Below are 26,924 nucleotides of genomic sequence, written 5' to 3' on the forward strand. Positions count from 1 at the left end.
TCTCCCTCTGCCTGTGTCTCTGCCTCTCTCTCTCTCTCTGTGACTATCATAAATAAATAAAAATTTTTAAAAAATAAATAAATAAATAAATAAATAAATAAATAAATAAATAAATAAATAAATAAATAAAATGCTTTTAGAAAGTGAATGTACATGGAAAGATGTAAAATTAATGCATGGAAATCAGTTGCATTTTTTTTTTTAAGATTTTCTGTATTTATTCATGAGAGACAGAGAGAGAGGCAGAGACATAGGCAGAGGGAGAAGCAGGCTCCCTACAGGGAGCCCAATGTGGGACGCGATTCCAGGATCCTGGGATCATGTCCTGAGCCAAAGACAGACACTCAACCGCTGAGTCACCCACGTGTCCCATCAGTTGCATTTCTATATACTAACAATGAGACAGAAGAAAGAGAAACTTACAATTGTACCAAAAACCAAAAGATACCTAGGAATTCTAGAGGAGAATACAGGCAGCAACCTCTATAACCTCGGCCGCCGCATCGAGACATGCCTCCAAAGGCAAGGGAAACAAAGGCAAAAATCTACTACTGGGACTTCCTCAAGATAAAAAAACTCTTGTACAACAAAGGAAACAGTTACTGAAACCAAACGACAACAGACAGAATGGGAGAAGATACTTGCAAATGCCTTATCAGATAAAAGACTAGTCTCTAAAATCTACAAAGAACTTATCAAACTCACACCTGAATAACAAATAATCCAATCAAAACAGGCAGAAGAAATGAACAAACATTTCTCCAAAGAACACATACAAATAGCCAACAGATACATGAAAAAAGGCTTAATATCATTTGGCATCAAGGAAATACAAATCAAAACCACAATGAGATACCACCTCACACTGGTCAGCATGGCTAAAATTAACAAGTCAGGAAATGACAGATATTGCCAAGGATGCAGAGAAAGGGGAACCCTCTTACACTGTTGGTGAGAATTCAAGCTGGTGCAGCCACTCTGGAAGACAGTATAGAGGTTCCTCAGTAAGTTGAAAATAGAGCTACCCTATGACCCAACAATTGCACTACTAGGTGTTTACCCCAAAGATACAAATGTAGTGATCCAAAGGGGCACCTGCACCCCAATGTTTATAGCAACAACGTCTACAATAGCCAAACTATGGAAAGAGCCTAGATGTCCATCAACACAGATGAGTGAATAAAGATGATGTGGCTGTGTATATATACAACGTAATACTATTCAGCCAACAACAAAGAAATCTCGCCATTTGCAACAACATGGATGGAACTAGAGAGTATTATGCTAAGCAAAATCAATCAATCAGAGAAACCCATTTATCATATGATCTCACTCATGTGGAATTTAAGAAACAGAGGATCATACAGTAAGAAAGGAAAAAATAAAACAAGACAAAATCAGAGAGGGAGACAAATCAAAACACTCTTCATCATAGGAAACACGGAGTGGCTAGAGAGGTAGAGGGTCGGGGGAGGATGGGGTAAGTGGGTGATGGGCATTGAGGAGGGCAAGTGATATAATGAGCACGGAGTGTTATATAAGACTGATGGATCACTGACCTCTACCTCTAAAACTAGTAATATACTATATGTTAATTAATTAACATAATTTAACATAATTAACATAAATTTGATTTTTTTTTTTTTTTTTTTTTTTTTTTTTTAAGAAAAAGTCAAAGTACAACATACAGGAAAATCTGGAAGAACATAAAATTATCACAAGTGGATTTTTTTGTCTTTATATCTTTATGTTTCTGTATAAGAAATTTTCCACAATAAATATTTTTCATGTTTAAATAAGAAAAAAAAACTTTAAGAAAACTTTAAAAATTACCGCCTAATTTTCCTCTGATAACATCCAAGGCTTCCTGGTACTTTCCCAAACGTTCCAGGATCATATAATAAAGTTCAACCTTACAGAAAAAACAAATAAATGGAATAATTGAAACTTATCAATAATAATAGTCATTTGCATGTTTTTAAAAAAGTTATCTAGGGGCATCTGGGTGGCTCAGTCAGTTAAGTGTCCAACTCTTCATATCAGCTCAGATCTTTTTTTTTTTCTTTTTAAGATCTTAGGTATTTATTCATGAGAGACACAGAGAGAAGCAGAGATATAGGAAGAGGGAGAAGCAGGCTCCCTGCAGACAGCTTGATGCACAACTAGATCCCTGAACCCCCAGATCACGTCCTGAGCCAAAGGCAGATGCTCAACCACTAAGCCACCCAGGTGCCCCAGCTCACAACTTGATATTAGGGTCATGAATTCAAGCCCTGAGTTGGTCTCCATGCTGAGTGGAGACTACCTTAAAAATTTTAATTTATTTTAACTTAATTTAAAAAGTATCTAATGGAAATGAGATGAAATCAGCAGTAAGAATGTTCATTATACCTAAGCTGAGTTGTTCCAAAGCTTTATATCTATACAAAAGGCAAGAGAGTGAGGACCCAGCTCTCTAACTGAAATAAGACAGAAGTTTATAATACTGTAGCATAATATTGTAGCAATATCAAACTCATGTGATACAAAAGTAGGGCTTTTATAGGACTTCCATTACTCACTTCAGCTTCAGCTTCTATCTTGTCCTCCTTCACCATTTTTTCTACCATTCTTTCAGCAAGGGGAAGAAACATCGTTTTTGAGAGGTTTTCATCCTGTGCCGATATAGACTATAGGAGAAAAAATAAACGTTTCACTCTAATTTCTCTTCTGTTTGCACTATTTATATTATTACCAGGCAGACTATTAATGTGACCCCAGCACAGAATTCCAGTCTACTTCCTATGTCAAATATCAGACCTAATTTGAACTTGCCAAGAAGATACATTACAGAGTGTTCTGCTTTAGAAGAGATTTGTTAAAGATTCATTAGCCCATATATTTTTGACAAACTGGGTTTCCATAATATGACCTAACTTTTAAATAGGTTATTCATACATTTTTCTAGAAAGTTAAGAGGGGGTATGCCTATACTGCTTATTATATGTAACGGGTATCATCAGGTGTTTGAAGAGAAAAGCCTTTCAGATGTCTTTTTTGAGATGTTCACATATTAGAGGTAAAACATCAATAACTTCTATTAATATAGTTTAGTATTAGCGAATTTCAATAACTAAGATTATCTTAGATTGATAATTAAAATCAGTGCATATTAATAATTTTAACATTGCCTAAGATTCTGCTCAGAGCTCAGTAGCTCAAGCTACTATGCTTGTTTCACAGATAAACTAAGAGATTCCCCAACAACCCACTAAGATGTGCTGAAACCAGTATATGAATGCAGATCTGTCTGAACCCTGAGCTTCTCTGTCCTTAACTGCTACATTTTAACTCTTTCTTCCCCATCTTCTCTTACACACTATCTCCTTTTGGTCCTTATAGTAGCTCTGAGAAATAAGTATCTCCATTCCGCAAAAGAGCAAACTGAGGTTCAAAAACCAGAATTGATAAAACAAGGCCATCCAGTTAAATACTGTGTTCACTAATAAATAATACTGTCTTAAAGACAAACTTCAAGTCAAAATATCAAGTATTTTGAGGCTCATACTTGATCAAATAACTCAGTAGTGGATCTAAGATTCAAGGGAAATATATTCTGTGCTACACAGATAAACCAAAATACCAAGTCATAAGGAATAAATACCAAACTCCCCAACTCAAAAAGTCAACTGGCAATATGTATACTCCCTTTGATACATGCTGCAAAATATTACCCAAGGTGTTCAAAAGACAAGGGCAATAACTATACACAAAAATAAGAACAAATTTCAAACCCATTCTGAATGCCATACTCACTTGCATAATTAAGCTCATCACAGACCAAAAGTAGTAAGGGTTTTTGGGGACAATCTTATATAGAGCCATGCCAGCCTGAAAGATAGAGAGCCATAAATACTTAATTTAGAAAACATCATACAGAGGGCAATTAATAATCTAGATATGTGGCAAGAAGTTTTCTAGGAGAACAGCAACACGTCTACACATCCCAGTTACTGTAAGTGCCTAATAACTTGATGGATATTCTCTAGCAGATAGCAATATAGGTAATCACAAAGGTGAATTTTACAACATCAGGAATATTTCACCTTTTGAATCAGACTTCTTCAAATTAAAGCACGTATTTTTGAAAAATATAGCAACCCAATATGGTTCTGACAGACTATCAACAAACACAAAATGTGGCTCATGAATGTATACCAATAAACTTTACTAAAAGACACTGCACTAACCAGTTATAGTAAAACAAATAAAAAAAAATTCAGACAGTATATTTAAACGTAAAATTAGAAAAGTTTACTCTGACATTATTCAAAAAATAATTCTTATTTTAGGAAAATAATCAGGTTCTTTCAAGATATCATTAACTAGAACTGAACCCTTTCTTTGTGAAATGTATAATATGAAATACTTAAAAGCAGAGATATGGCAAGAAGAAATAAAGTAGATCTATTCATGCATAACTGAGAATCTGTAATTAGCCAACTAGTAATCAATGCTAAGAACTCAACTAATTGTCACAGTTACTATTTTATGTTTATTAATCTTTCGCCTATTTTTAACCCACTTGAAAAATTACACAGAGCCTCTATTAAGTGGAATAGACCTTTCTATTCCTGCTGATGATACAAAGATTGAGTCCTAGTTCCAAATGCACTTAAAAGCTAGGGAAAGAGATAAGACAAATATTCAAACAACTAAATTATACTTGGCAAAAAAATAAATGTCCTATACAAAAACACGATGCTTTTTTGTTTCCAAAAAAAGGGAAGGTTAAGTTTATTCATTCCTTTCTTTTTCTTTAAGGGAAAGTAGAGAAGGGAACTTTATCAATAAATAAAGCCTTCTTCAAAGTAACAGTCTTTCCAGGTGAACCTTGAAGGTGAAAGAGATTGTCTACAGGCAAAGATGGGGCTAAAGAATACATATACACAAATACAAACATCTGAGATGAGTGGCTAAGTGAGTGAATCAATTCTAGGTAGACGCAAAATGAACTGAACAAAAATATTAAAGAAAAAAGAGACATGCTGACAAGAACAAATAAGACAGGGATCCCTGGGTGGCTCAATGGTTTAGCGTCTGCCTTCAGCCCAGGCTGTGATCCTGGAGTCCTGGGATCGAGTCCCACATCAGGCTCCCTGCATGGAGCCTGCTTCTCCCTCTGCCTGTGTCTCTGCCTCCCTCTCCCTCTCTCTCTCTCTCTCTCTGTCTCTCATGTAAATAAATAAAATCTTAAAAAAAAAAAAAAAGAACAAATAAGACATTTGGCTAAAAACAAGGATAAGTATTAAGAGGACTGGCAGGGGAAAAGGGCTGAAAGGTAACCGAGATACTCTTGTGAAGCACTCAAAAACGAGTCTGTTATACAGAGTAAGGGAGAGATATATACCCATCTATACTCTTCTAGGAAGAATGTTTTAGCTGTACTATAAAGAAAGAAAACAGAAGGACACTTGGGTGGCTCAGTGGTTGAGCATCTGCCTTTGGTTCAGGTCATCACAATCTCAGGGTCCTGGGATCAAGTCCCGCATTGGGCTCCCCACAAGGAGCCTGCTTCTCCCTCTGCCTAGGTCTCTGCCTCTCTGTGTGACTCTCGTGAATAAATAAATTTAAAAATCTTAAAAAAAAAAAAAAAATCTGTGGTAAGAACCTGGGTGGCTCAGTCAGTTAAGCATCTGCTTTTGGCTTGGGTCATAGTCCTAGAGTCCCCAGATCGAGCCCTACACCGGGCTCCCTGCTCAGCAGGGAATTTGCTTCTCCCTCTTCCCTTGCTCATGTTCTCTCACTCTTGCTCATTCTCAAAATAAATAAATAATCTTTATACATACACACACACACAGTGGAATAATAAAATTAACACTTAAAAAAAAAAAGAAATTAAGAGAAAGAAAAGTATCCACAGGCCTATATCCTGGTAACATTTTGGTACATACCCTTAGAAATAGATCCTTTATGTACTGGTAGAAAAAGACAAAGACACATAGGACTATGTGACGGGATGGGGTGTTACATTTTACTCTACCATATAGATGAATCATAATTCCTTTAACTATATCTGTATTAATGGACATTTAATATACTTTATTTAAAATGTATTTCTAGATGTAAAAATGATATTAAAGATTTGCATAAAAAAAGATTTGCATATACACGTCAGTGTTGCCAATTAGAAATATATATCCATTTCACATTAAAAGAAAAATTATAATCTCTGAATATTTTTCCTGAGAATATATTCCAATAGTAAGTAAAACTTCTTCAAAGCATTGTATTTGGGCAAAAAAAATTCTTCCAACTTAAAAACTTGCATAAGCAAATATAAAGACTAATTTTAAGGAGAAAGGATTTATATTAATATAGTATTTTCCAACATCCCTAATTCATCTATTGTTATAATCTGATATTTCAAGTAAAGAATAAAACAAAATAAAAACCCAAGTAAGAAAGCTTTGCTTTTAGAAGAAATTATACCTACACACAAAGCTATTTTTTAAAAAAAATACTAGTGTGACATCATAACCCTTTATGGGCTTACCAGTTTCATCTCTCTGGGATGTTGACTTTACCCACCCACTAGTCCAAATGTGTCCAAATGAGGCTCCTTCACATGTATACAAGGAATATCTAAAATGTGCTAAATGGCAAATAAGCTGCCTCTGGAGGAAAAGACAAATATCCAAACAGTGGGGAGTTTTCCCAGATGGATTTAAATCTCAGCAGGCTACAAAGAGTTAAATTTAAAAATTAAGATATAAACTTTAAAATTAATATTTCTATAGTCTATTCATTTTTTATTCTGGGATTTCTGCGAATATAACAGCAATCTTAGGCACTGGGACAATTTGAAGCCAACTTACCAGAACCAAATAAAACATACCATCAGGCCACAAAAGAACAATCAGATTTCCCCAAATAAAACTCATAAAGAACTTGAATAATAGTTCATCTTTAAAACACACACAGAGGGGCAGCCTGGGTGGCTCAACGGTTTGGCACCGCCTTCGGCCCAGGGTGTGATACTAGAGACCCGGGATCAAGTCCCACGTCCAACTAGCTGCATGGAGCCTGCTTCTCCCTCTGCCTGTGTCTCTGCCTCTCTCTCTGTTCCTCACGAATAAATAAATAAAATCTTGTAAACACACACACACACACAGTATCTTCCTAATCTCCACATACAAATACATAGATTCAGTTCTACCCATATATGCAAACACACACATGCACACACACACACATTGCTAAAATTAAGTCACATTTAAAGAGGCTTTTACATCTAATAACAAATCCCACAGCCCAGGAAGTTTGGAATCAAGTTACCTGTTGCATTTTCTTGTATTCGCCTACTCTGGCATAAGCCATGAAGAGGTGAGAATGATATTCCTCACTATTGGGAACTTTCTTCACAGCTGCTTCATAAAGTTTTGTAACTAACTCCGCTAGGATAAAGAGAAACAGGGTATTCTTTAATTATTAAAATATATCTTAAATCTTTACAGCATTTAATTTTTTTCCCCTTTGAAGTAAAGAGATGTCTCCTATCACTAAGGAAGAAGAAAGTATCTGTTTTGCCTCACCTGAGCATTAATCTTCTCTAGCCTGAGTGTTACTCGATCAAGCATGGAACAGCTCAGGCCTCCTAAACACATTTACAATATATAAATAAGACCCTACAGATCTAGCCTCTGACCCCTTAATTATTTCCCCCAGCCCTTTGCGTTCTAGCACATCTATCTGTAGTTCCACTAGATTCCCTGTGCTATATCATACCTAACCATGCCTTTACTCTGTTCCCTCTGCCTGGATTCTCCTTTCCTCTCTTTTCTATTCAGTGAACATCATTCAAGACCAAGACCCAGCTCAAATGCAATCCTCTCTGCAAGGAACTGTGCAAGTTCAAATGTAATCCTTCCCTGAACACCCAGTTTGATCACTCCTCCACCCAGTTTGATCACTGCTTCCCTCTGCCATCTTTATATCTTTTAAATAAATCTCTTATATAAAATTTATTAACACACAATGCAATATACAGTCTACTGATGAATCTCCCCTTAGTTTTTTTTAATTGAGCTCTATGCTCAACATAGGGCTTAATCCCACGACCCTGAGATCAACAGTTGCATGTTCTACCAACTGAGCCAGCCAGGTGCCTCTGAATTTCCCCTTATAGACTGTAACATAAGAACAGAGAGAGCTTCTTTCATCTTCAAGTGGGGTACAATACTTGTCACAGAGAAACATTCAATATTTGTGAGACAGAAAAATGATTTTTAAAAAAACACTGGGGGAGAATTCATATCCCTAAATCAATACATATAATATCCCAACTCTTAAATTCTATCTTTCATAAAAAATGAAAAACAGAAACGATAACATTTTCTCCATAAGGTTGGCGAAAACTTTATTTTTTCCAGCTTTATCTAGGAATAACTAACAATTAAGAACTGCATTATTGGGCAGCCCAGGTGGCTCAGTGGTTTAGCGCCACCTTCAGTCCAGGCCATGGTCCTGGGGACCCGAGATCGAGTCTCATGTCAGGCTTCCTGCATGAGGCCTGCTTCTCCCTCTCTCTGCCTGTGTCTCTGCCTGTGTGTGTGTGTGTGTGTGTGTGTGTGTGTGTCTCATGAATAAATAAATAAAATCTTTTAAAAAAAAAGAACTGCATTATTAAAAGTGTATGACTTTAGGGTAGCCCGGGTGTCCCAGCTGTTTAGAGCCGCCTTCGGCCCAGGGCATGACCCTGGAGGCCCAGGATCAAGTCCCGCATCGGGCTCCCTGCGTGGAACCTGCTTCTCCCTCCACCTGTGTCTCTGCCTCTCTCTCTGTGTCTCTCATAAATAAATAAAATTTTTTTCAAAAATAAAAATAAAAAGTATATGCCTTTAAGCACTTTGACGCTTAGGTGGCTCAGCGGTTGAGCGTCTGCCTTTGGCTCAGGGCATGATCCCAGGGTCCCGGAATTGAGTCCCACAATGGGCTTCCTGCATGGAGCCTGCTTCTCCCTCTGCCTGTCTCTCTCATGAATAAATAAATAAAATCTTTAAAAAGAAAAAGAGAGAGAGAGAGAGAGAAAGAGAGAGGGAGGGAGGGAGGGAGGGAGGGAGGGAGGGAGGGAGGGAAAGAAAGAAAGAAAGAAAGAAAGAAAGAAAGAAAGAAAGAAAGAAAGAAAGAAAGAAAGAGTAATATGATGGTTTGAAGGCAAAACTTTTTTAAGATTTTCTTTATCTATGTGACAAAGAGCACAAGCAGGCAGAGCAGCAAACAGAGTGAGAGGGAGAAGGCTCCTCCTTGAGCAGAAAACCTGATGCAGGGCTCAATCCCAGGACCCCAGGATCACAACCCAACGAAAAGGCATACTCTTAACCAACTGAGCCACCTACGTGCCCTAAAGGCAAAACTTTTATTTTTATTTAAGATTTTATTTTTTTTATTCATGAGATAAGGGGGGGGGGGGGCTGAGACACAGGCAGAGGGAGAAGCAGGCTCCATGCAGGGAGCCCGACGTGGGACTTGATCCCGGGTCTCCAGGATCACTCCCTGGGCCGAAGGCGGCGCTAAGCCAGTGAGCCACCAGGGCTGCCAAGGGCAAAACTTTTAAAATAAGTTCAAAGTTGAACAAAATTAATGAAGTACTACTTAGAAAAACTAATGTGATAGATTTAATAGCAAGATAATAAAATACATTCAGGAAAGCAAGTACCTCTTGGAATGTAAAAGGGGAAGTGAGATTAAAGAGGAACACAAAGGAAGCTGTCTTAGTATTGATAATGCTGTTTCTTAAGTTGGTGGGTAGATTCATTACTCCACATCAAGTATTTTAGTGTGTTACATAAAATAGATCTTCTATAATATGTAAAATGGAAGACATATATTATCCCATAATAAAAGACTTGAAAAATTAACAATGAAAACCTTTATTTACAGGTGAAGTGGTAAACTAACTAGAATATGAGTTCTAGCAATCTTGGGGTGGAGTCTTTTGGGTTTCCTACGTACAGTATCATGTCATCTGCAAAGAGGGAGAATTTGACTTACTCTTTGCCAATATGAATGCCTTATTTTTTTGTTGTCTGATTGCTGAGGCTAGGACTTCTAGTACTATGTTGAATAGCAGTGGTGAGAGGGGACATCCCTGTTGTGTTCCTGATCTTAGGAGAAAGGCTCTCAGTATTTCCCCATTGAGAATGTTATTTGCTGTGGGCTTTTCGTAGATGGCTTTTAAGATATTGAGGAATATTCCTCTATCCTTACACTCTGAAGAGTTTTGATCAGGAATGGATGCTGTACTTTGTCAAATGCTTTCCCTCCATCTATTGAGAGGATCATATGGTTGTTTATTCTCTTGTTGATGTGATCTATCATGTTGATGATTTTACCAGTGTTGAACCAATCTTGCATCCCGGGGATAAATCCCACTTGGTCATGGTGAATAATCTTCTTAATGTACTGTTAGATCCTATTGGCTAGTATCTTGTTGAGCATTTTTACATCTGTATTCATCAGGGATACCAGTCAATAATTCTCCTTTTTGGTGGGGTCTTTGTCTGGTTTTGGAATTAAGGTGATGCTGGCCTCAAAACGAGTTTGGAAGCATTCTGTCCCTTTCTATCCTTTGGAAAGGCTTTAGTAGAATAGGTATTATTTCTTCTTTAGACGTTTGATAGAATTCCCCAGGGAAACCATCTGGCCCTAAACTTATGTGTCTTGGGAGGCTTTTGATGACTGCTTCAATTTCCTCCCTGGTTATTGGCCTGTTCAGGTTTTCTATTTCTTCCTGTTCTAGTTTTGGTAATTTGTCATTTCCCAGAAATGCATCCATTTCTTCTAGATTGCCTAATTTATTGGCATATAGGCTGCTAATAATACATTTTTAAAATTGTTTGTTTTTCCTTAGTATTGGTTGTGATCTCTCCTCTTTCATGATTTTATTAATTTGAATCTTTTTTTTTTAATAAGGCTGGCTAATGGTTTATCTTATTAATTCTTTCAAAGAATGAACTCCTGGTTTTGTTGATCTGTTCTATAGTTCTCCTGGTCTCTATTTTATTGAGTTCTGCTGGAATCTTTATTATCTCTCTTTTTCTGCGTGGTGTAGGTTTTATTTGCTGTTCTTTCTCAACTTCCTTTAGGTGCGAGATTAGATTGAGTTTTTTCCAATTTTTTGAGGGACCCTTGTATTGCAATGTATTTCCCTCTTAGGACTGTTTTTGCTGTATCCCAAAGATTTTGAACGGTTGTATCTTGATTTTCATTAGTTTCCGTGAATCTTTTTAATTCTTCTCTAATTTCCTGGTTGACCCATTCATCTTTTAGTAGGATGCTCTTTAACCTCCACGTGTTTGAGTTTCTTCCAAATTTATTCTTGTGATTGAGTTCTAGTTTCAAAGCACTGTGGTCTGAAAATATGCAGGGTACAATCCCAATCTTTTGGTATCAGTAGAGACCTGATTTGTGACCCAGTATGTGGTCTATTCTGGAGAAAGTTCCATGTGCACTTGAGAAGAATGTGTATTCAGTTGCATTCAGATGCAAAGTTCTATATATATCTGTGAAATCCATTTGGTCCAGTGTATACTTTAAAAAGTCCTTGTTTCTTTTTTTTTTTAATTATTTTTTTAAGATTTTATTTCTTTATTCATGAGAGACACAGAGAGAGGGGCAGAAACATAGGCAGAGGGAGAAGCAGGCTCCTCACAGGGAGCCCGATGTGGGACTCGATCCCAGGATCCCAGGACCATGACCTGAGGCAAAGGCAGATGCCCAACCACTGAGCCACCCAGGTGCCCCCCCCAAAAAAGTCCTGTTTTTGGTGATGTTCTGCTTAGAATATCTGTCATTTGCGGAAAGTGCCATGCTAAAGTCTCCTACTATTAGTGTATTAATATCTAAGTATGTCTTTACTTTGGTTATTAATTGATATACTTGGCAGCTCCCACATTAAGGGCATAAATCAATGCCCAGAAGTAAGTGGCATTTCTATACACTAACAATGAGACTAAAGAAAGAGAAATTAAGGAGTCAATCCCATTTACAATTGCACCCAAAAGCATAAGAGACCTAGGAATAAACCTAACCAAAGAGGTAAAGGATCTATACCCTAAAAACTACAGAACACTTCTGAAAGAAACTGAAGAAGACACAAAGAGATGGAAAAATCCTCCATGCTCAGGGATTGGAAAAATTAATATTGTAAAAATGTCTATGCTACCCAGGGCAATTTACACGTTCAATGCAACTCCTATCAAAATACCATGGACTTTCTTCAGAGAGTTGGAACAAATAAGATTTGTGTGGAATCAGAAAAGACCCCAAGTATCCAGGAGAATACTGAAAAAGAAAACCAATGCCAGGGCATCACAATGCTGGATTTCAAGTTATACTACAAGCTGTGATCATCAAGACAGTGGGGTACTGGCATAAAAAGAGACACACATATCAATGGAACAGAACAGAGAACCCAGAAATGGGCACTCAACTCTGTGGTCAACTAATATTTGACAAAGCAGGAAAGACTATTCACTGGAGAAAGGACAGTCTCTTCAATAAATGGTGCTGGGAAAATTGGATAGCCATGTGCAGAAGAATGAAACTAGACCATTCTCTTGTACCATACACAAAGATAAACTCAAAATGGATGAAAGATCTAAATGTGACAAGAATCCATCAAAATTCTAGAGGAAAACACAGGCAACAACCTTTTTGAACTTGCCCACAGCAACTTCTTGCAAGATACATCTATGAAGGCAAGAGAAACAAAAGCAAAAATGAATTATTGGGACTTCAAGATAAAAAGCTTCTGCACAGCAAAAGAAACAGTCAACAAAACTAAAAGACAACCTACAGAATGGGAGAAGATATTTACAAATGACATAATCGATAAAGGGCTAGTATCCAAGTTCTATAAAGAACTTATTAAACTCAACAGCAAAGAAACAAACAATCTAATCATGAAATGGGCAAAAGACATGAACAGAAATTTCACCCAAGAAGACGTAGACATGGCGAACAAGCACATGAGAAAATGTTACACATCACTTGCCATCAGGGAAATACAAACCAAAACCACAATGAGATACCACTTTCACACCAGTGAGAATGGTGAAAATTAACAAGACAAGAAACAACAAATGTTGGAGCGGATGTGGAGAAAGAGGAACCCTCTTGCACTGTTGGTGGGAATGTGAACTGGTAAGGACACTCTGGAAAACTGTGGAGGTTCCTCAAAGAGTTAAAAATAGGGATCCCTGGGTGGCTCAGAGGTTTGGCACCTGCCTTCGGCCCAGGGCCTGATCCTGGAGACCTGGGATCGAGTCCCATGTCAGGCTCCCTGCATGGAGCCTGCTTCTCCCTCTGCCTGTGTCTCTGCCTCTTTCTCTCTCATGAATAAATAAATAAAATATTAAAAAAAAAAAAAAAAAGAGTTAAAAATAGAGCTACCCTCCGACCCCACAATTGCACTACTGGGGATTTACCCCTAAGATACAGATGCAGTGAAAAACCGAGACACCTGCACCCCAATGTTCATAGCAATGTCCACAATAGCCAAACTGTGGAAGGAACCTCAGTGTCCATCGAAAGATGAATGGATAAGATGTGGTATATGTATGCAATGGAATATTACTCAGCCATTGAAAACGGCAAATACCCACCATTTGCTTCGACATGGAGGAAACTGGAGGGTATTCTGATGAGTGAAATAAGTTAATCGGAAAAGGACAAACATTTATGGTCTCATTCATTCGGGGAATACAAAAAATAGTGAAAGGGATTAAAGGGGAAAGGAGAGAAAATGAGTGGGAAAAATCAGAGAGGGTGACAGAACATAAGACTCCTAATTCTGGGAAAAGAACAAGGGGTAGTAAAAGGGGAGGTGGCAGGGGGATGGGGTGACTGGGTGACGGACACTGAGGGTGGCACTTGACGGGATGAGCACTGGGTTACTATATGTTGGCAAATCGAACTCTGATAAAAAAAAAATACAAAAAAAAAAAAACACCCTAGAATATGCTTAGAAATAATGTGGCAGGGGGAGGAGATACAGATAAAATTGGCCATGTGACAATGAATGCTGAAGGTGGGTAATGAGTTTAAGAGGATTTATTATGCTGTTCTGGTTTTATGTTGAAATTTTCCATATCAAATAATAAAAAAGGGTAATTCTTCCATATAGTAAATCAAAATGTCACATTGACCTCAAGTTCTCATTCCAATTCAGGGATACTAATACATGTGAAATATTCTTTCTACCTACAGTCTTTGTAAGTCATAGTTAATGCACAAAATATTACCTATTGCCATTCACTCTAATCATGAGTGATAAGTAAAATGAATAAGAGCAGGGCTCCTGGATGGCTCAGTTGGTTAAGCAAGTACCTTCGGTTCAGGTCATGATCTCAAGTCCTGGGATGAAGCCCCACAGTGGGCTCCCTACTTAGCAGGGAGTCTGTTTCTCCCTCTCTCTCTGCCTCCCCCGATGCTGCTCATGCTCTCTCTCAAATAAATAAATAAAACAAAAAATTTTTTGTTAAATAAACAAATACAGAACTCAATTGGAAACAAACAAACTTGAGGCATCTGGATGGCTCAGCTGGCTAAGCGTCTGACTCCTGATTTTGGCTCAGGTCATGATCTCAGGGTTGTAAGATTGAGCTGAGTGTCAGGCTCCATGCTGAGTGTGGAGCTTGCTTAAGATTCTCTCCCCCTCTTCCTTTCCCCCCACTCACGTGCTTTCTCTCGCTCTAAAATAAATAAATAAATCTTTTTTTAAAAATTTAAAAAAGGAGGGGATCCCTGGGTGGCGCAGCGGTTTGGCGCCTGCCTTTGGCCCAGGGCACGATCCTGGAGACCCAGGATCGAATCCCACATCGGGCTTCCGGTGCATGGAGCCTGCTTCTCCCTCTGCCTGTGTCTCTGCCTCTCTCTCTCTCTCTCTCTCTGTGACTATCATAAATAAACAAAAATTTTTTTTAAAAAAATTTAAAAAAGGAAAGAAAAGAAACAAACAAAAACTTCAGCTCTGGTTTAAAAACAATGAAAAAGAAACATACAAGAAAAAAAAAGAAAGAAAAAGAAAAAGAAACATACGTCGATGCATCTCCCGGTAAAGAATAGTCAGTGCCTGTAGAGAGTTGTCATCTGTGGGTTCAAGGGCTGCCACCTCCTGTGCCAAGGTGAAGGCTTCTTCTTGCTTTCCAGTTCTCTGTAAACCAATTGCCTTTAAAACCTGAGACAAAGGAAAAACAAATTACTTTTAAAAGGACCGAAACGAAAATATGAGCCAAATCTCCCTGCTCAGTGGGGAGCCTACTTCTTCCTGTCCCTCTCCCCTATTCGTGTGCTGTCACATAAATAAAATCTTAAAAAAAAAAAAAAAAAAAAAAAGCACCAAAGAAGGCCAACTTGAAAATAAAACATAAGCTGTAAGGTTATGTCTACGTTGCTAATCAAGTAAACCACATTTCACTAAAACTATCAGCAAATCAAGATTCTTTCCTATTTCAGTCATATTAAGAAGGCACAACAGGGGCACCTGGCTGACTCAGTCTGAACAGTATACAACTTTCAACCTCAAGGTTGTGAGTTCAAATGCCATATTGGGCATGGAGCCTACTTAAAAGATGAATAAATAAAAGGCACAACAGTGCTTAAAAAAAAAAGTCTATCAAAATAAAAAATTAAGTTAGCTAAGTTATATCCAAAATATCCAGAGAAATAAATAGCCAGCTTTTAATTAAACATTATTTATGGCATTTAAGTAATCAGAAAAATAAATGGCTTAGAGAGGCACCTAGCTGGCTCAATCAGTGGAGCGTTCAATTCTCAATCTCAGGGTTGTGAGTTCAAGCCCCACGTTGAGTGTAGAGATTGCTTAAAAATAAAATCCTTAGGGGCACCTGGGTGGCTCAGTTGGTTAAGCATTCAACTCATGGTTTCAGCTCGGGTCACGATCTCATGGGTCCTGGGACTGAGTCCCAGGTAAGGCTCCATGCTCAGAGGGCAGTCTGCTTGAAGATTTCTATCTCTGCCCTGCCCCCAACTCGTGCACTCACACATGTATGCACTCTCTCTCTCTAATAAATAAATCTAAAAACTAAAAATAAATAAAATGAAATCTTTTAAGGGGTGCCTGGGTGGCTCGGTAAAGAAGGGGTGCCTGGGTGGCTCGGTAAAGCATCTGACTTTTGATCTGAGATCAGGTCTTAATCTCAGGGTCATGAATTCAAGTTCTGTAATGGGCTCCACACTAGGCATGGAGCCGACTTAAAAAAACAAAACAATGGGATCCCTGGGTGGCTCAGCAGTTTAGTGCCTGCCTTCTGCCCGGGGCATGGTCCTGGAGTCCCCAGGATGGAGTCCCATGTAGGGCTCCCTGCATGGAGCCTGCTTCTCCCTCTGCCTGTGTCCCCGGGGCATGGTCCTGGAGTCCCCGGGATGGAGTCCCATGTCAGGCTCCCTGCATGGAGCCTGCTTCTCCCTCTGCCTGTGTCTCTGCCTCTCTGCTCCCCCATCTCCTCTCTCTTTCATGAATGAATAAATAAAATCTTAAAAAAATAAAATAAATAAAAAAATAAAATAAATAAAATAAAATAAAATAACCTGAAAAAAAAAATTAACCCTGAAAAAATAGAGTCACTAAAGAGATTTAAAATCTTTTCTCAGGGATCCCTGGGTGGCTCAGCAGTTTAGCGCCGCCTTCAGCCCAGGGTGTGATCCTCGGGTCCCAGGATCAAGTCCCACATCAGGCTCCCTGCATGGAGCCTGCTTCTCCCTCTGCCTGTGTCTCTCTGCCTCACTCTCTCTGTCTCTTGTGAATAAATAAATAAAATCTATAAATAAATAAATAAATAAATAAATAAATAAATAAATAAATAAATAAATAAAATATTTTCTCTTTCAAGATTACAATATATAACCCACCAAAAGTAACTCAAGAGCAAATGAACTTACCTTAGCACAATGAAGATCCTTGTGTTTCTTCAACAATTTATCTGCTTGCTGAATTGCCATTTTATTATTACCATTATCAAGATAATCTATGAAAACAAATTATGATAGTTATTATATTCCTTCAACAAATATGAAAAATGCATAGGCTGGTATGAGATTTTCTTTTTTTTCTTTTAAAGATGTTATTTGAGTGCTCCCTTCAGCAGCACATATACTAAGATTTTATTTATTTGAGAGAGAACAAGTAGGGAGAGGGGCAGCAGGAGAGGGAGAAGCAGACTCCCTGCTGAGCATGGAACCTGATGTAATGCTCCATCTCAGGATTCTGAGATCGTGATCTGACCCAAAGTCAGATGCTAAAGCAACTGAGCCATCCAGGTGCCCCACTATGTTTCATAAGGTATTTTAATTCAGTATGAAAAACATCACAGTGCCAATTTTAACTCTAAATGGCTAGGATAGTCCAGAATACAATCATATATTCCTATAGTCATATCTCAGACCTGTTATAAAATTGTGTTAAAGCGGGACGCTTAGATGGCTCAGTAGTTGAGCGTCTGCCTTTGGCTCAGGGCATGATCCCAGAGTCCTGGGATGGAATCCTACATCGGGCTCCCTGCATGGAGCCTGCTTCTCCCTCTGCCTATGTCCCTGCTTCTCTCTGTGTTTCATGAGTCAACAAATAAAATCTTAAAAAAAAAAAAATGTGGGAAAAAAAGGAATCGGGGTGCCTGGGTGGCTCAGTCAGTTAAGCTTCTGCTGTTGGCTCAGGTAGTGATGAGATCGAGCCCTGAATCAAGCTCCCCACTCAGCAGGTAGTCTGCTTCTCCCTCTCCCTCTGCCTCCAAATCATGCTTGCTCTCTCTCAAACAAATCTTGAAAAAAAGAAAGGACTCAATTATTATCCAAAAGTCTAACAAAAGCAGAGATTCATTTCCAGATGAGAAGATCTAGAAGAAAATGAGAAGTATCATAAATAGGAAATGATGGTAGCTGCCAATTCTAAATATAGAAAGATGACTAAACAAGCTAGTCCACAACATGCTACTACTACCAGGTCCCTCTTTGCTCATCAAAGTCAGTGTAGGAGCAGATGAGGCATAGATAACTGAAAATAAATTATGGATCAAATGCTGGTGAGTACAGGGAGCAATAGCACCTCTCAGCGCTGCTGGGAAGGTAAAATGGTACAGCAACCTTGGAAGAGTCTGGCAGTTTCCTCAAACACTAAACATACTCTACCAATTGGTCAGCAATTGAGCTCCTTCATATCTATCCTTATAATAAGCTGAAAATTTACCTCCACACAAAAAAACCTGCACACAAATGTTTATAGCAGTTTTATTCATAACTACCAAACCTTGGAAGTAACCAAGATTTCCTTCAATGGGCCAATGGATAAACAAATTATAGTACATCCCATACAATGGAATATTATTCAGATAAAAAGAAATGAGCTATCAAGACACAAACACACAAAACACAGAGGAACTTTAAATGCATATTGCTACATGAAAGAAGCCAATGTGGCAAGGCTACATAATATATGTAGCCAATTATACAACATTCTGGAAAAGGCAAAAATTATAGAGACAATAATATAATCAATCAGTGGTCACCAGAGGGATGAAAGGGTAGAGCACAAGAGATTTTTAGAGCAGTAAAACTATTCTGTATGATACTGTAATGATTGGGTATAGGTCATCATACTTATGTCACAACCCAGAGAAGGTACAACACAAAGAATAAACCCTAATGTGAACTAGTAAACTATGGACATTAGTTAAAAATAACCTATCCTGGGACACCTGGGTGGCTCAGCGGTTTAGCACCTGCCTTTGGCCCAGAGTGTGATCTTGGAGTCCTGGGATGGAATCCCACATCGGGCTCCCTTGCATGGAGCCTGCTTCTCCCTCTGCCTATGTCTCTGCCTCTCTCTCTCTCTGTGTCTCTCATGAATAAATAAAATCTTAAAAAATAACAATACAATAAAATAAATAAAAAATAAATAAAAATAACCTATCCCAGGGACACCTGGTGGCTCAGTGGTTGAGTGTCTGCCTATGGCTCAGGTCGTGATCCTGCAGTACTGGGATTGATTCCTGTGTCAGGCTCCTCACAGGGAGCCTACTTTTCCCTCTGCCTATGGTCTCAGTCTCTATTTTTCTCATAGTCTTTAAAAAAACACCTGGGTGGCTCGGTGGTTGGCCAACTGCCTTCAGCTCAGGTTATGATCCAGGGGTCCTAAGATCAAGTCCCACATCGGGCTCCCCAAAAGGAGCCTGCTTTTCCCTCTGTCTATGTCTCTGCCTCTGTTTCTCATGAATAAATAAATAAAATCTTTAAAAATAATAATAATAACCTATCCTACTGGCTCAGCAACTGAAACAAAGTACCACACTAAATTAAGATGTTAACAACAGGGGAAACTGGGGGGGAGGATATTGGACCGCTACTTTTCACTCATTTTTCTGTAAACCTAAAACTGCTCTAACAAAAAAAGCATATTAATAAAATGTGTGTACATATATATACAAGCAATATACTGTATATTGTATATATAATTGTAACTATATACATACACTATATAAATGTGTGTATATATGTATATATATAAAAGCAAAGATTCAGTTCCAGAGAAGGAAAGTGAAAAGTGTGCTAAGTGGAAAACAATGGTGCTGTCAATTCTAAACATAGAAAAAAAGGATGAATGCAGGCCAATTCACAATCTACTACCTCCTATGGTCCCACTCTGTCCATCAAGGTCTCAAAGAGGGACAGAGGAGGCATAACAATTCAAAATAATATATGGCCCTGGTGGCCCAGAGTATCCCAAATAACAGAAATAGACGATTTTACCTGAAGAATTCAATTTCCTCCAATGAATACCTGACTAAAACTTAAAACAGACAACCACATGAACCCATGAGTTTTTCTTTTTTTTCTAAAAGCACACAATCTTAGGCTTAACAGTCAAATATCTAACACTAGTTTTCTTAAATAACTCAGCCAATATGCCATCATTTGTCCTTACAGAACACCTGAGAGAGATATTTCAGCTCAATAAAGGATACTTTCTCTTCCTAATAACTTGATGCTGATCTCTTTCTGAGTCAGTTCTAAGTTAATTCTGACTCATTCCTGCATGACTCCAAGTTCTCAGAGCACACCCTGGAGCCTTCTCAAAGAGTAACTAAACATCCTTGATGAGACCCCAGCTCCGAGGATCTGCACACAAATGGATGAGACGAGAGATCAGGACTTAAAAGGGTACCTACCTGCCCATGCCCTCTTCTCTGGGAATAGTTTTCATTGTCTCTACTGCAGGGGTAGTACTGGATAACCATGTCTAGACCTTGAAACTACACCCAATGGGGTGGATATTTGACCCAAGGGTAAGTCAGGTTTCTCCCTGGTAAACTGTAACTGCAACACTGAGTCACAAAGCCAGAGGCAGTAAACTATGGGGAACCTCATTTTGAGTCTGACATTACCAGTGGCAGCTCCAGAATTTCCATTTTGAAGGTCACATCTTGGTGTGGCTATAAACCCAACATGTTGGGCCCTGGATGAACTGATGACTAAGCAGAAATAAAACAGTTTGAAGAAGCAAGCAGAGAATAAACACACACAGATAAAAGCAGAGATGAAAATAGGTTTAGATCCTGACAGCTCTCCAATTTCCATCAAGCCCTGAATACATCCCTGCCCTATGCTCCTACAAGGGTTTATAGCTAGTCCTTTTTTTAATATAATTTTTATTTTTTACTTATTTATTCATACACACACACAGAGAGAGAGAGAGAGAGAGAGAGAGGAGAGAGGCAGAGACACAGGCAGAGGGAGAAGCAGGCTCCATGCAGGGAGCCTGATGTGGGACTCGATCCCAGGTCTCCAGGATCACGCCCTAGGCTGCAGGTGGCGCTAAACCGCTGGTGCTAAACCGCTGCGCCACCGGGGCTGCCCGCAAGTCCCTTTCACTTGAGCTTGTGTCAAGTGTTTCTGCTCCTTGCACCCACAAGTTTTAACTAAGACATTCCACTACATTGAGCCAGTCTGCTATTATCCAGGCTCCCCGTTTCTGGATGCCTAGACAAGAAAAATCTATTTTCATTTTACATTACTGACTCTGAAATTATGTAACTCCTGGAGAAAACAGGCCAATAAAAAAGATATCCCAGAGCCCCTGGATGGCTCAGTCAGTTAAGCCTCCAATTTGATTTTGGCTGAGGTCATGATCTCAAGATCATGACACTGAGCCCCTCCTCTGGCTCTGTCCTGGGCATGGAGCCTGCTTATGATTCTTTCTCCCTCTCCCCACTCCTCTAAAAAAATTTAATTAAAAATAATAAACAATAACTCTGTTTTTTTAAATAAGTTTGTTTTAAAACTCAAGAGTGGGGCACCTGGGTGGCACAGTTAGCTGAGCATCCTACTCTTGGTTTTGGCTCAGGTTGTGATCTCAGGGTCTTGGGATCAAGCCCTGTGTCGGGCTCCATGTTCAGCACAGAGTGTGCTAGAGTTTCTCCCTTTCCCTCTGGCTCTCCCTGTGCTCGCTCGCTCATGCTCTCTCTCTCTCAAAATACATAAATAAATAAATTTAAAAAAAAAAAAAAAAAAGAAACTTGTTCAATAGTTAAACTGTGGTTTGACCATGAGGATTAGTGCTGTTCCCTTAACAACAAGAGTAAGCCAAAAATCAGCATCACAAATCAGGCATAGGAAACAGTAAGATGATGATGCAAAGGTGAAAGCAATGTTTGCAAAGCAAAGGTACCACTCTGAGTGGAATATTTTTATGATCCTTGCAGTCAGCACTAGATAACTAACACTCTGAGAACATTATCTCTTCCAACGTTTCCCTTGTATTTAAGAGACAGTCTCTTGGGACGCCTGGAGTTGAGCATCTGCCTTTGGCTCAGGGCGTGATCCCAGAGTCCTAGGATCGAGTCCCACATCAGGATCCCTGCATGGAGCCTGTTTCTCCTCCCTCCCTCTGCCTGTGTCTCTGCCTCTCTGTCTCTCATGAATACATAAATTAAAAAAAAAAAATAAGATTTTAAAGTAATCTCTACACTCAACATGGGCTCAAACTCACAACCCCAAGATCAAGAGTCCATGCTCTTCTACCAACTGAGCCAGCCAGGTACCCCATTGATTTATTACTTTCTATTTTTTTTTTTCTTTTTAACAACAAAGGAACAGACTTCAGACTCAGAGCTTCACAAATATATCAGAATCTTTTTTTTTTTTAAAGATTTTATTTATTCATTCATAAGAGAGAGAGACAGACAGACAGACACAGGCAGAGGGAGAAGCAGGCTCCATGCAGGGAGCCCAATATGGGACTTGATCCTGGGACACCAGGATCACAACCCGAGCCAAAGACAGATGCTCAACCACTGACTGACCCATCCGGGTGTCCCACAAATACCAAAATCTAGTTAAGACTTTAACACCACTGTTTTGCTTTCATTTTATTTTTACTGCTTTGTTTTCTCTGCACAAGTGACAGGTCCTCCATTAATGATAATGAAATGGATTATTTTAAAATAAATTTAAGTTAAAAATCAACTTAGGAAAAAATAGAAAAAAATCAACTTAGAGAAGAATATTAAGTAAACAATAGTACAGGTAATACTATAATAAAGCTATAATGATCAGACTGGATAGAAGAATGGTGGAAATTTGGGAAATACTGGGTTAAATCATTGGCAAGAGATGATCAAAATCTGTTGAATGAGTGAACTAACCACCTTCCTGGGCAACAATTTGAACAGAAGTGACTTCCTTACACATGCAGACAGCAGTAGGCCCTGACACATGCAGGCCTACCTACTTGCCCAGTAGAAGAGGCCCTGGGATTGATTTGTTCAATCATACTTAGGGATACTGAAAGTATGGCTCAGTCTATGGAGAATGTACCTCTTGACCTCAGGGATCATGAGTTCGAGCCCCATATTGGGCATAGAGCTTACTTCAAAAAAGAAAGATTAGTCTTGCCAAAAAAAAAAAAAAAAAAACAACAACAACAACCAACCAACAAAAAGCCTTTACACTGTGTGTTCTTGCAGCTGTTGTGAAAGCCTGTGGAGCAGCCAAAATGACAACGTGGACTGTTTCCACCTCCTACAAGAGCTTCAAAGACTACTAAAGATATTGCTCCAATTTAGAAAAAAAGATTGAATACAACATAGCTCCATCTTTGCTTAAAATTCTAAATGCTTTAGAATAGGAGCCTTGCTTTTACCAATACAAACTGTAGGTGAAACATTCCCTCAGTCAACAAATTTTGTTAAATACCAACTAAACACAAAATGGCTGGGAGGGTTTAAATTTAAAAATGAATGATGCCTCCTAACCGATCACCTCACAGCCTACATTTGCTGCTCCCTTTTCAACTATTTCCCCTAGAGTATTCAGAGCTATCGTTTTTAAACTGCAAGCCTGATCATCTCACTCTACACTAATTAAATCTCTTCAGTGCTTCCCACTATCTCTAAAACAAATTTCAAAATTCTTAAAATTGCTTACAAAGCTGAGTCTCATCTCACCAGTAGATCAGTGTCTGCATTGCAACCACACAAGCCTTAACTTAGGTCCTCAGGTGGAGCAAGCTCCTTTTTACACACTCCCATCATTGCCTAACTAACCTCTGCTCTTCTTTCACATTCAAAGTAAAATGTCACTTCCACAGGGAACCTTTTCTTGTCTTGTCTCCAACAGCTCAGATACCCATATATTGTATGCACTCAAGGGAACCTACATTTTTCCTTCAAAGCTCTTAACACAGGGCACCTGGGTGGCGGCTCAGTGGGTTAAGGATCTGCTCAGGTCATGATCCCAGGGTCCTGAATCAAGCCCCACTGCTTCTCCCTCTTCCTCTGCCCCGCCCTTCGTTCCCTCTCGCTCTCTCCCCCTCAAATGTCTCTCCCCCTCAAATAAATAAATCTTTAAAAAAAATTTTTTTAATTTATTTATTCATGAGAGACATAGAGAGGCAGAGAAGCAGGCTCCCTGCAGGGAGCCCGATGTGGGACTCAATCCCAGGACCCCAGGATGACCTGAGCTGAAGGCAGATGCTCAACTACTGAGCCACCAGGCGCTCCATAAAAACACCTCTTAATCATTACACAAGTGTAATGATTATGGGTACCATTACTTTTCAGAAATCTGTTGAAACTACAAGCTCCTTGAAAGCAGAAACCATGTCTCTGTTGTGCTGTTTGGTACTCACTCATTCCCTGAATCTAAATTGTGCCTAGCACATATTGGGCCCTCAATAATATGGTGAATGATAAAAAGAATACAGAAACAAAAAGGGAGAAAAGGCAGTCTTCTAGAAATTGAGTAGTCTATCAGGAAAATGAAAGATATGTGCATACAAAGTGACCACAACAGGTAGTTCAAAGAATCAATTATTAGTGATGACTTCATGCTATTAAAATATTTTTCAAAATCTTGCCAACTAATTTTTTTTAAAGCTTTCTCTTTTTTCAAGTTTTATTTAAGTAATCCCAATGTGGGGCTCAAACTCACAACCCTGAGATCAAGAGTTGCATGTTCTTCCAACTGAGCCAGCCAGCACCCCCCTCCCAACTAATTTTAAGGAGGTTCCATGCCTAGCATGGTGCCCAATGTAGGGCTCAAATTCACAACCCCAAGATCAAGACCTGAGCTAAGACCAAGAGTTGGACATTCAAACGACCCAGTCACCCAGGTGCCCCAACTAATTTTTTTAAATAACAAAAGGAGTGCAAGCCATGGTTAATAGTAAGTAATAATAAAAAGAAAAAAATCCAAACAGTTCATAAGGGCATAACATGAAAAGCAAGTCTCTTAAGCCTACCTTATGCTCCCATTATGCTCTACGTATTCTTCTAAGAATTTTCTGTGCATTAAAATTTCTTTTAAGTCTAAAATGCTTTTAGAAAGTAGAAGTCTAAGTCAGGCCTTTTTAAATGGTCATAATAATGTACCAAATGACTTTTCTAAAGGGTAAGATAATCTTCACTCACCAAGATGCCCTGCCACTCCTGGGGGAAAACAGGACATGACTTGCAGGGCTAACAAGGCCCAACAGAAGGCTTAGAATAAATACCACACTGGATTGAGGACTAGGGAGCATTTCTAATGAACTATAGCAGAATAATTACCTGGAGTTGACCAGGGACCAAAGGGAAATGTCTTAACTCACTAAAAAGTCATTACCATTCAAGAAACACAAATAGGAAAAAAAGAAAAAAGAAACACAAATAGGAAGCATGTTATACCTGACCCAGACAATAGCAAGCCAGTAAGATATATTAGAACAAAAGATCATGTATGAAGAAAGTAAATAAAAATGTGTATGTGTATTCTAAAGACTATGGGGATATTTTTTCTTTGAAACTTCTCTATTTTTCAATTGCTGACCTAGCAATTCCTGTATTCTATACAAATTTATGATGTGCCATACCTGACCATCACTTCCATTCTGCTTGTCCCTCTAACCACTAAAAATGTTTTAATACGGGCAGCCCCGGTGGCGCAGCGGTTTAGTGCCGCCTGCAGCCCAGGATGTGATCCTGGAGACCCTGGATGGAGTCACACATCAGGCTCTCTGCATGGAGCCTGCTTCTCCCTCTGCCTATATCTCTGCCTCTCTCTCTCTGTGTCTCTATGAATAAATAAATAAAATATTTTTTAAAAAATGTTTTAATACTAATAATAATGGGGATCCCTGGGTGGCTTAGCGGTTAAGAGCCTGCCTTTGGCCCAAGGTGTGACCCTGGAGTCCCAGGATCAAGTCCCGTGTCAGGCTCCCTGCATGGAGCCTGCTTCTCCCTCTGCCTGTGTCTCTGCCTCTCTCTCCTTCTCTCTCTCTGTGTGTGTGTGTGTATCTTATGAATAAATAAATAAAATCTTTAAAATAAATTAATTAAAAAATAAAATTAATAATAATGATAGAAGAAAGCACTGGTGCTCACCAAGTAATGTCAGAGTACAAAATCTGTAAAGAACCACATAACACAAGACAATAATTTTAGCAAAAGGAAAATAAATAAAGTAGGTGTTCTAGTAAGGTCAGGTATGGTTTTCAAACACCAAACACACAATACCTAAACTTACCAATTTAAAAATAATGAGAAGCACTCTGAAGATATTTCAACTAATAAGCTTTCTGAAAAGTTATTCCAAACCTAGACATTGAAAATATAATTTTGGGACACCTGGGTAATTCAGTGGTTGAGCGTCTGCCTTTGGCTCAGGGTATGATCCCATGGTCCTGGGATCGAGTCCCACATCGGGTTCCCTGCATGGAGCCCGATTCTTCCTCTGCCTCTCTCTCTCTCTCTCTCTCTCTCTCTCTGTCTCTCATGAATAAATACATAACATCTTAAAAAAAAAAAAAAAAAAAAGAGGGAACCCTGGGTGGCACAGTGGTTTGGCGCCTGCCTTTGGCCCGGGGCGCGATCCTGGAGACCCCGGATCGAATCCCACGTCGGGCTCCCTGCATGGAGCCTGCTTCTCCCTCTGCCTGTGTCTCTGCCTCTCTGTCTCTCTGTGTGTGACTATCATGAATAAATAAATAAAATCTTAAAAAAAAAAAAAAAAGAAAAGAAAATGTAATTTCAACCTACCACATCTCAACACACCACAATTTCACAGTTAATTGCCCATACAGTCCTGTCCACTTCTACCCTAAACAATACTCAGCATGAACTGAGGTCACAGGCAAGATTCCAAGAGTTGTAAAACGCTAAAACCTTGGCAGTACAAATAATGCTGTACAAAGACAGTGATGCTGCTAATTCTGAACTCAGTGAAGGGCTGGGCTCTCAGTGACAATGCCTATGTTCAAATCCCAGATCTACAATTTACTAGCTACAACTGTGAGCAAGTTCATCTAAGGCCTTTAGTTTACTAGTATGATCATAATAATCTTACTACCTAATAGGACAGTTAGCATACAAATAAGCACTCAATTAATGCTAACA

The 26,924-nt window shown here is 39.0% G+C and overlaps 1 protein-coding gene across 1 annotated transcript in view; it reads right to left on the bottom strand.

Moving 5' to 3' along the window:
• The window catches only part of NAA25 (N-alpha-acetyltransferase 25, NatB auxiliary subunit), a 75,455-nt gene that overhangs the window by 45,599 nt on the left and 2,932 nt on the right, over positions 1 to 26,924 (bottom strand). Inside the window, exons 2-7 of the mRNA XM_026018861.2 lie at positions 16,945 to 17,030; positions 15,082 to 15,220; positions 7,318 to 7,436; positions 3,796 to 3,870; positions 2,562 to 2,669; positions 1,834 to 1,912 (exon numbers count right to left, since the gene is read on the bottom strand). Of these exons, the coding sequence (XP_025874646.1) occupies positions 1,834 to 1,912; positions 2,562 to 2,669; positions 3,796 to 3,870; positions 7,318 to 7,436; positions 15,082 to 15,220; positions 16,945 to 17,030 (606 nt within the window). The remainder of the gene's footprint in view (positions 1 to 1,833; positions 1,913 to 2,561; positions 2,670 to 3,795; positions 3,871 to 7,317; positions 7,437 to 15,081; positions 15,221 to 16,944; positions 17,031 to 26,924) is intronic.

The sequence above is a fragment of the Vulpes vulpes genome, chromosome 10, assembly GCF_048418805.1.
Source record: "Vulpes vulpes isolate BD-2025 chromosome 10, VulVul3, whole genome shotgun sequence".
NCBI lineage: Eukaryota > Metazoa > Chordata > Mammalia > Carnivora > Canidae > Vulpes > Vulpes vulpes.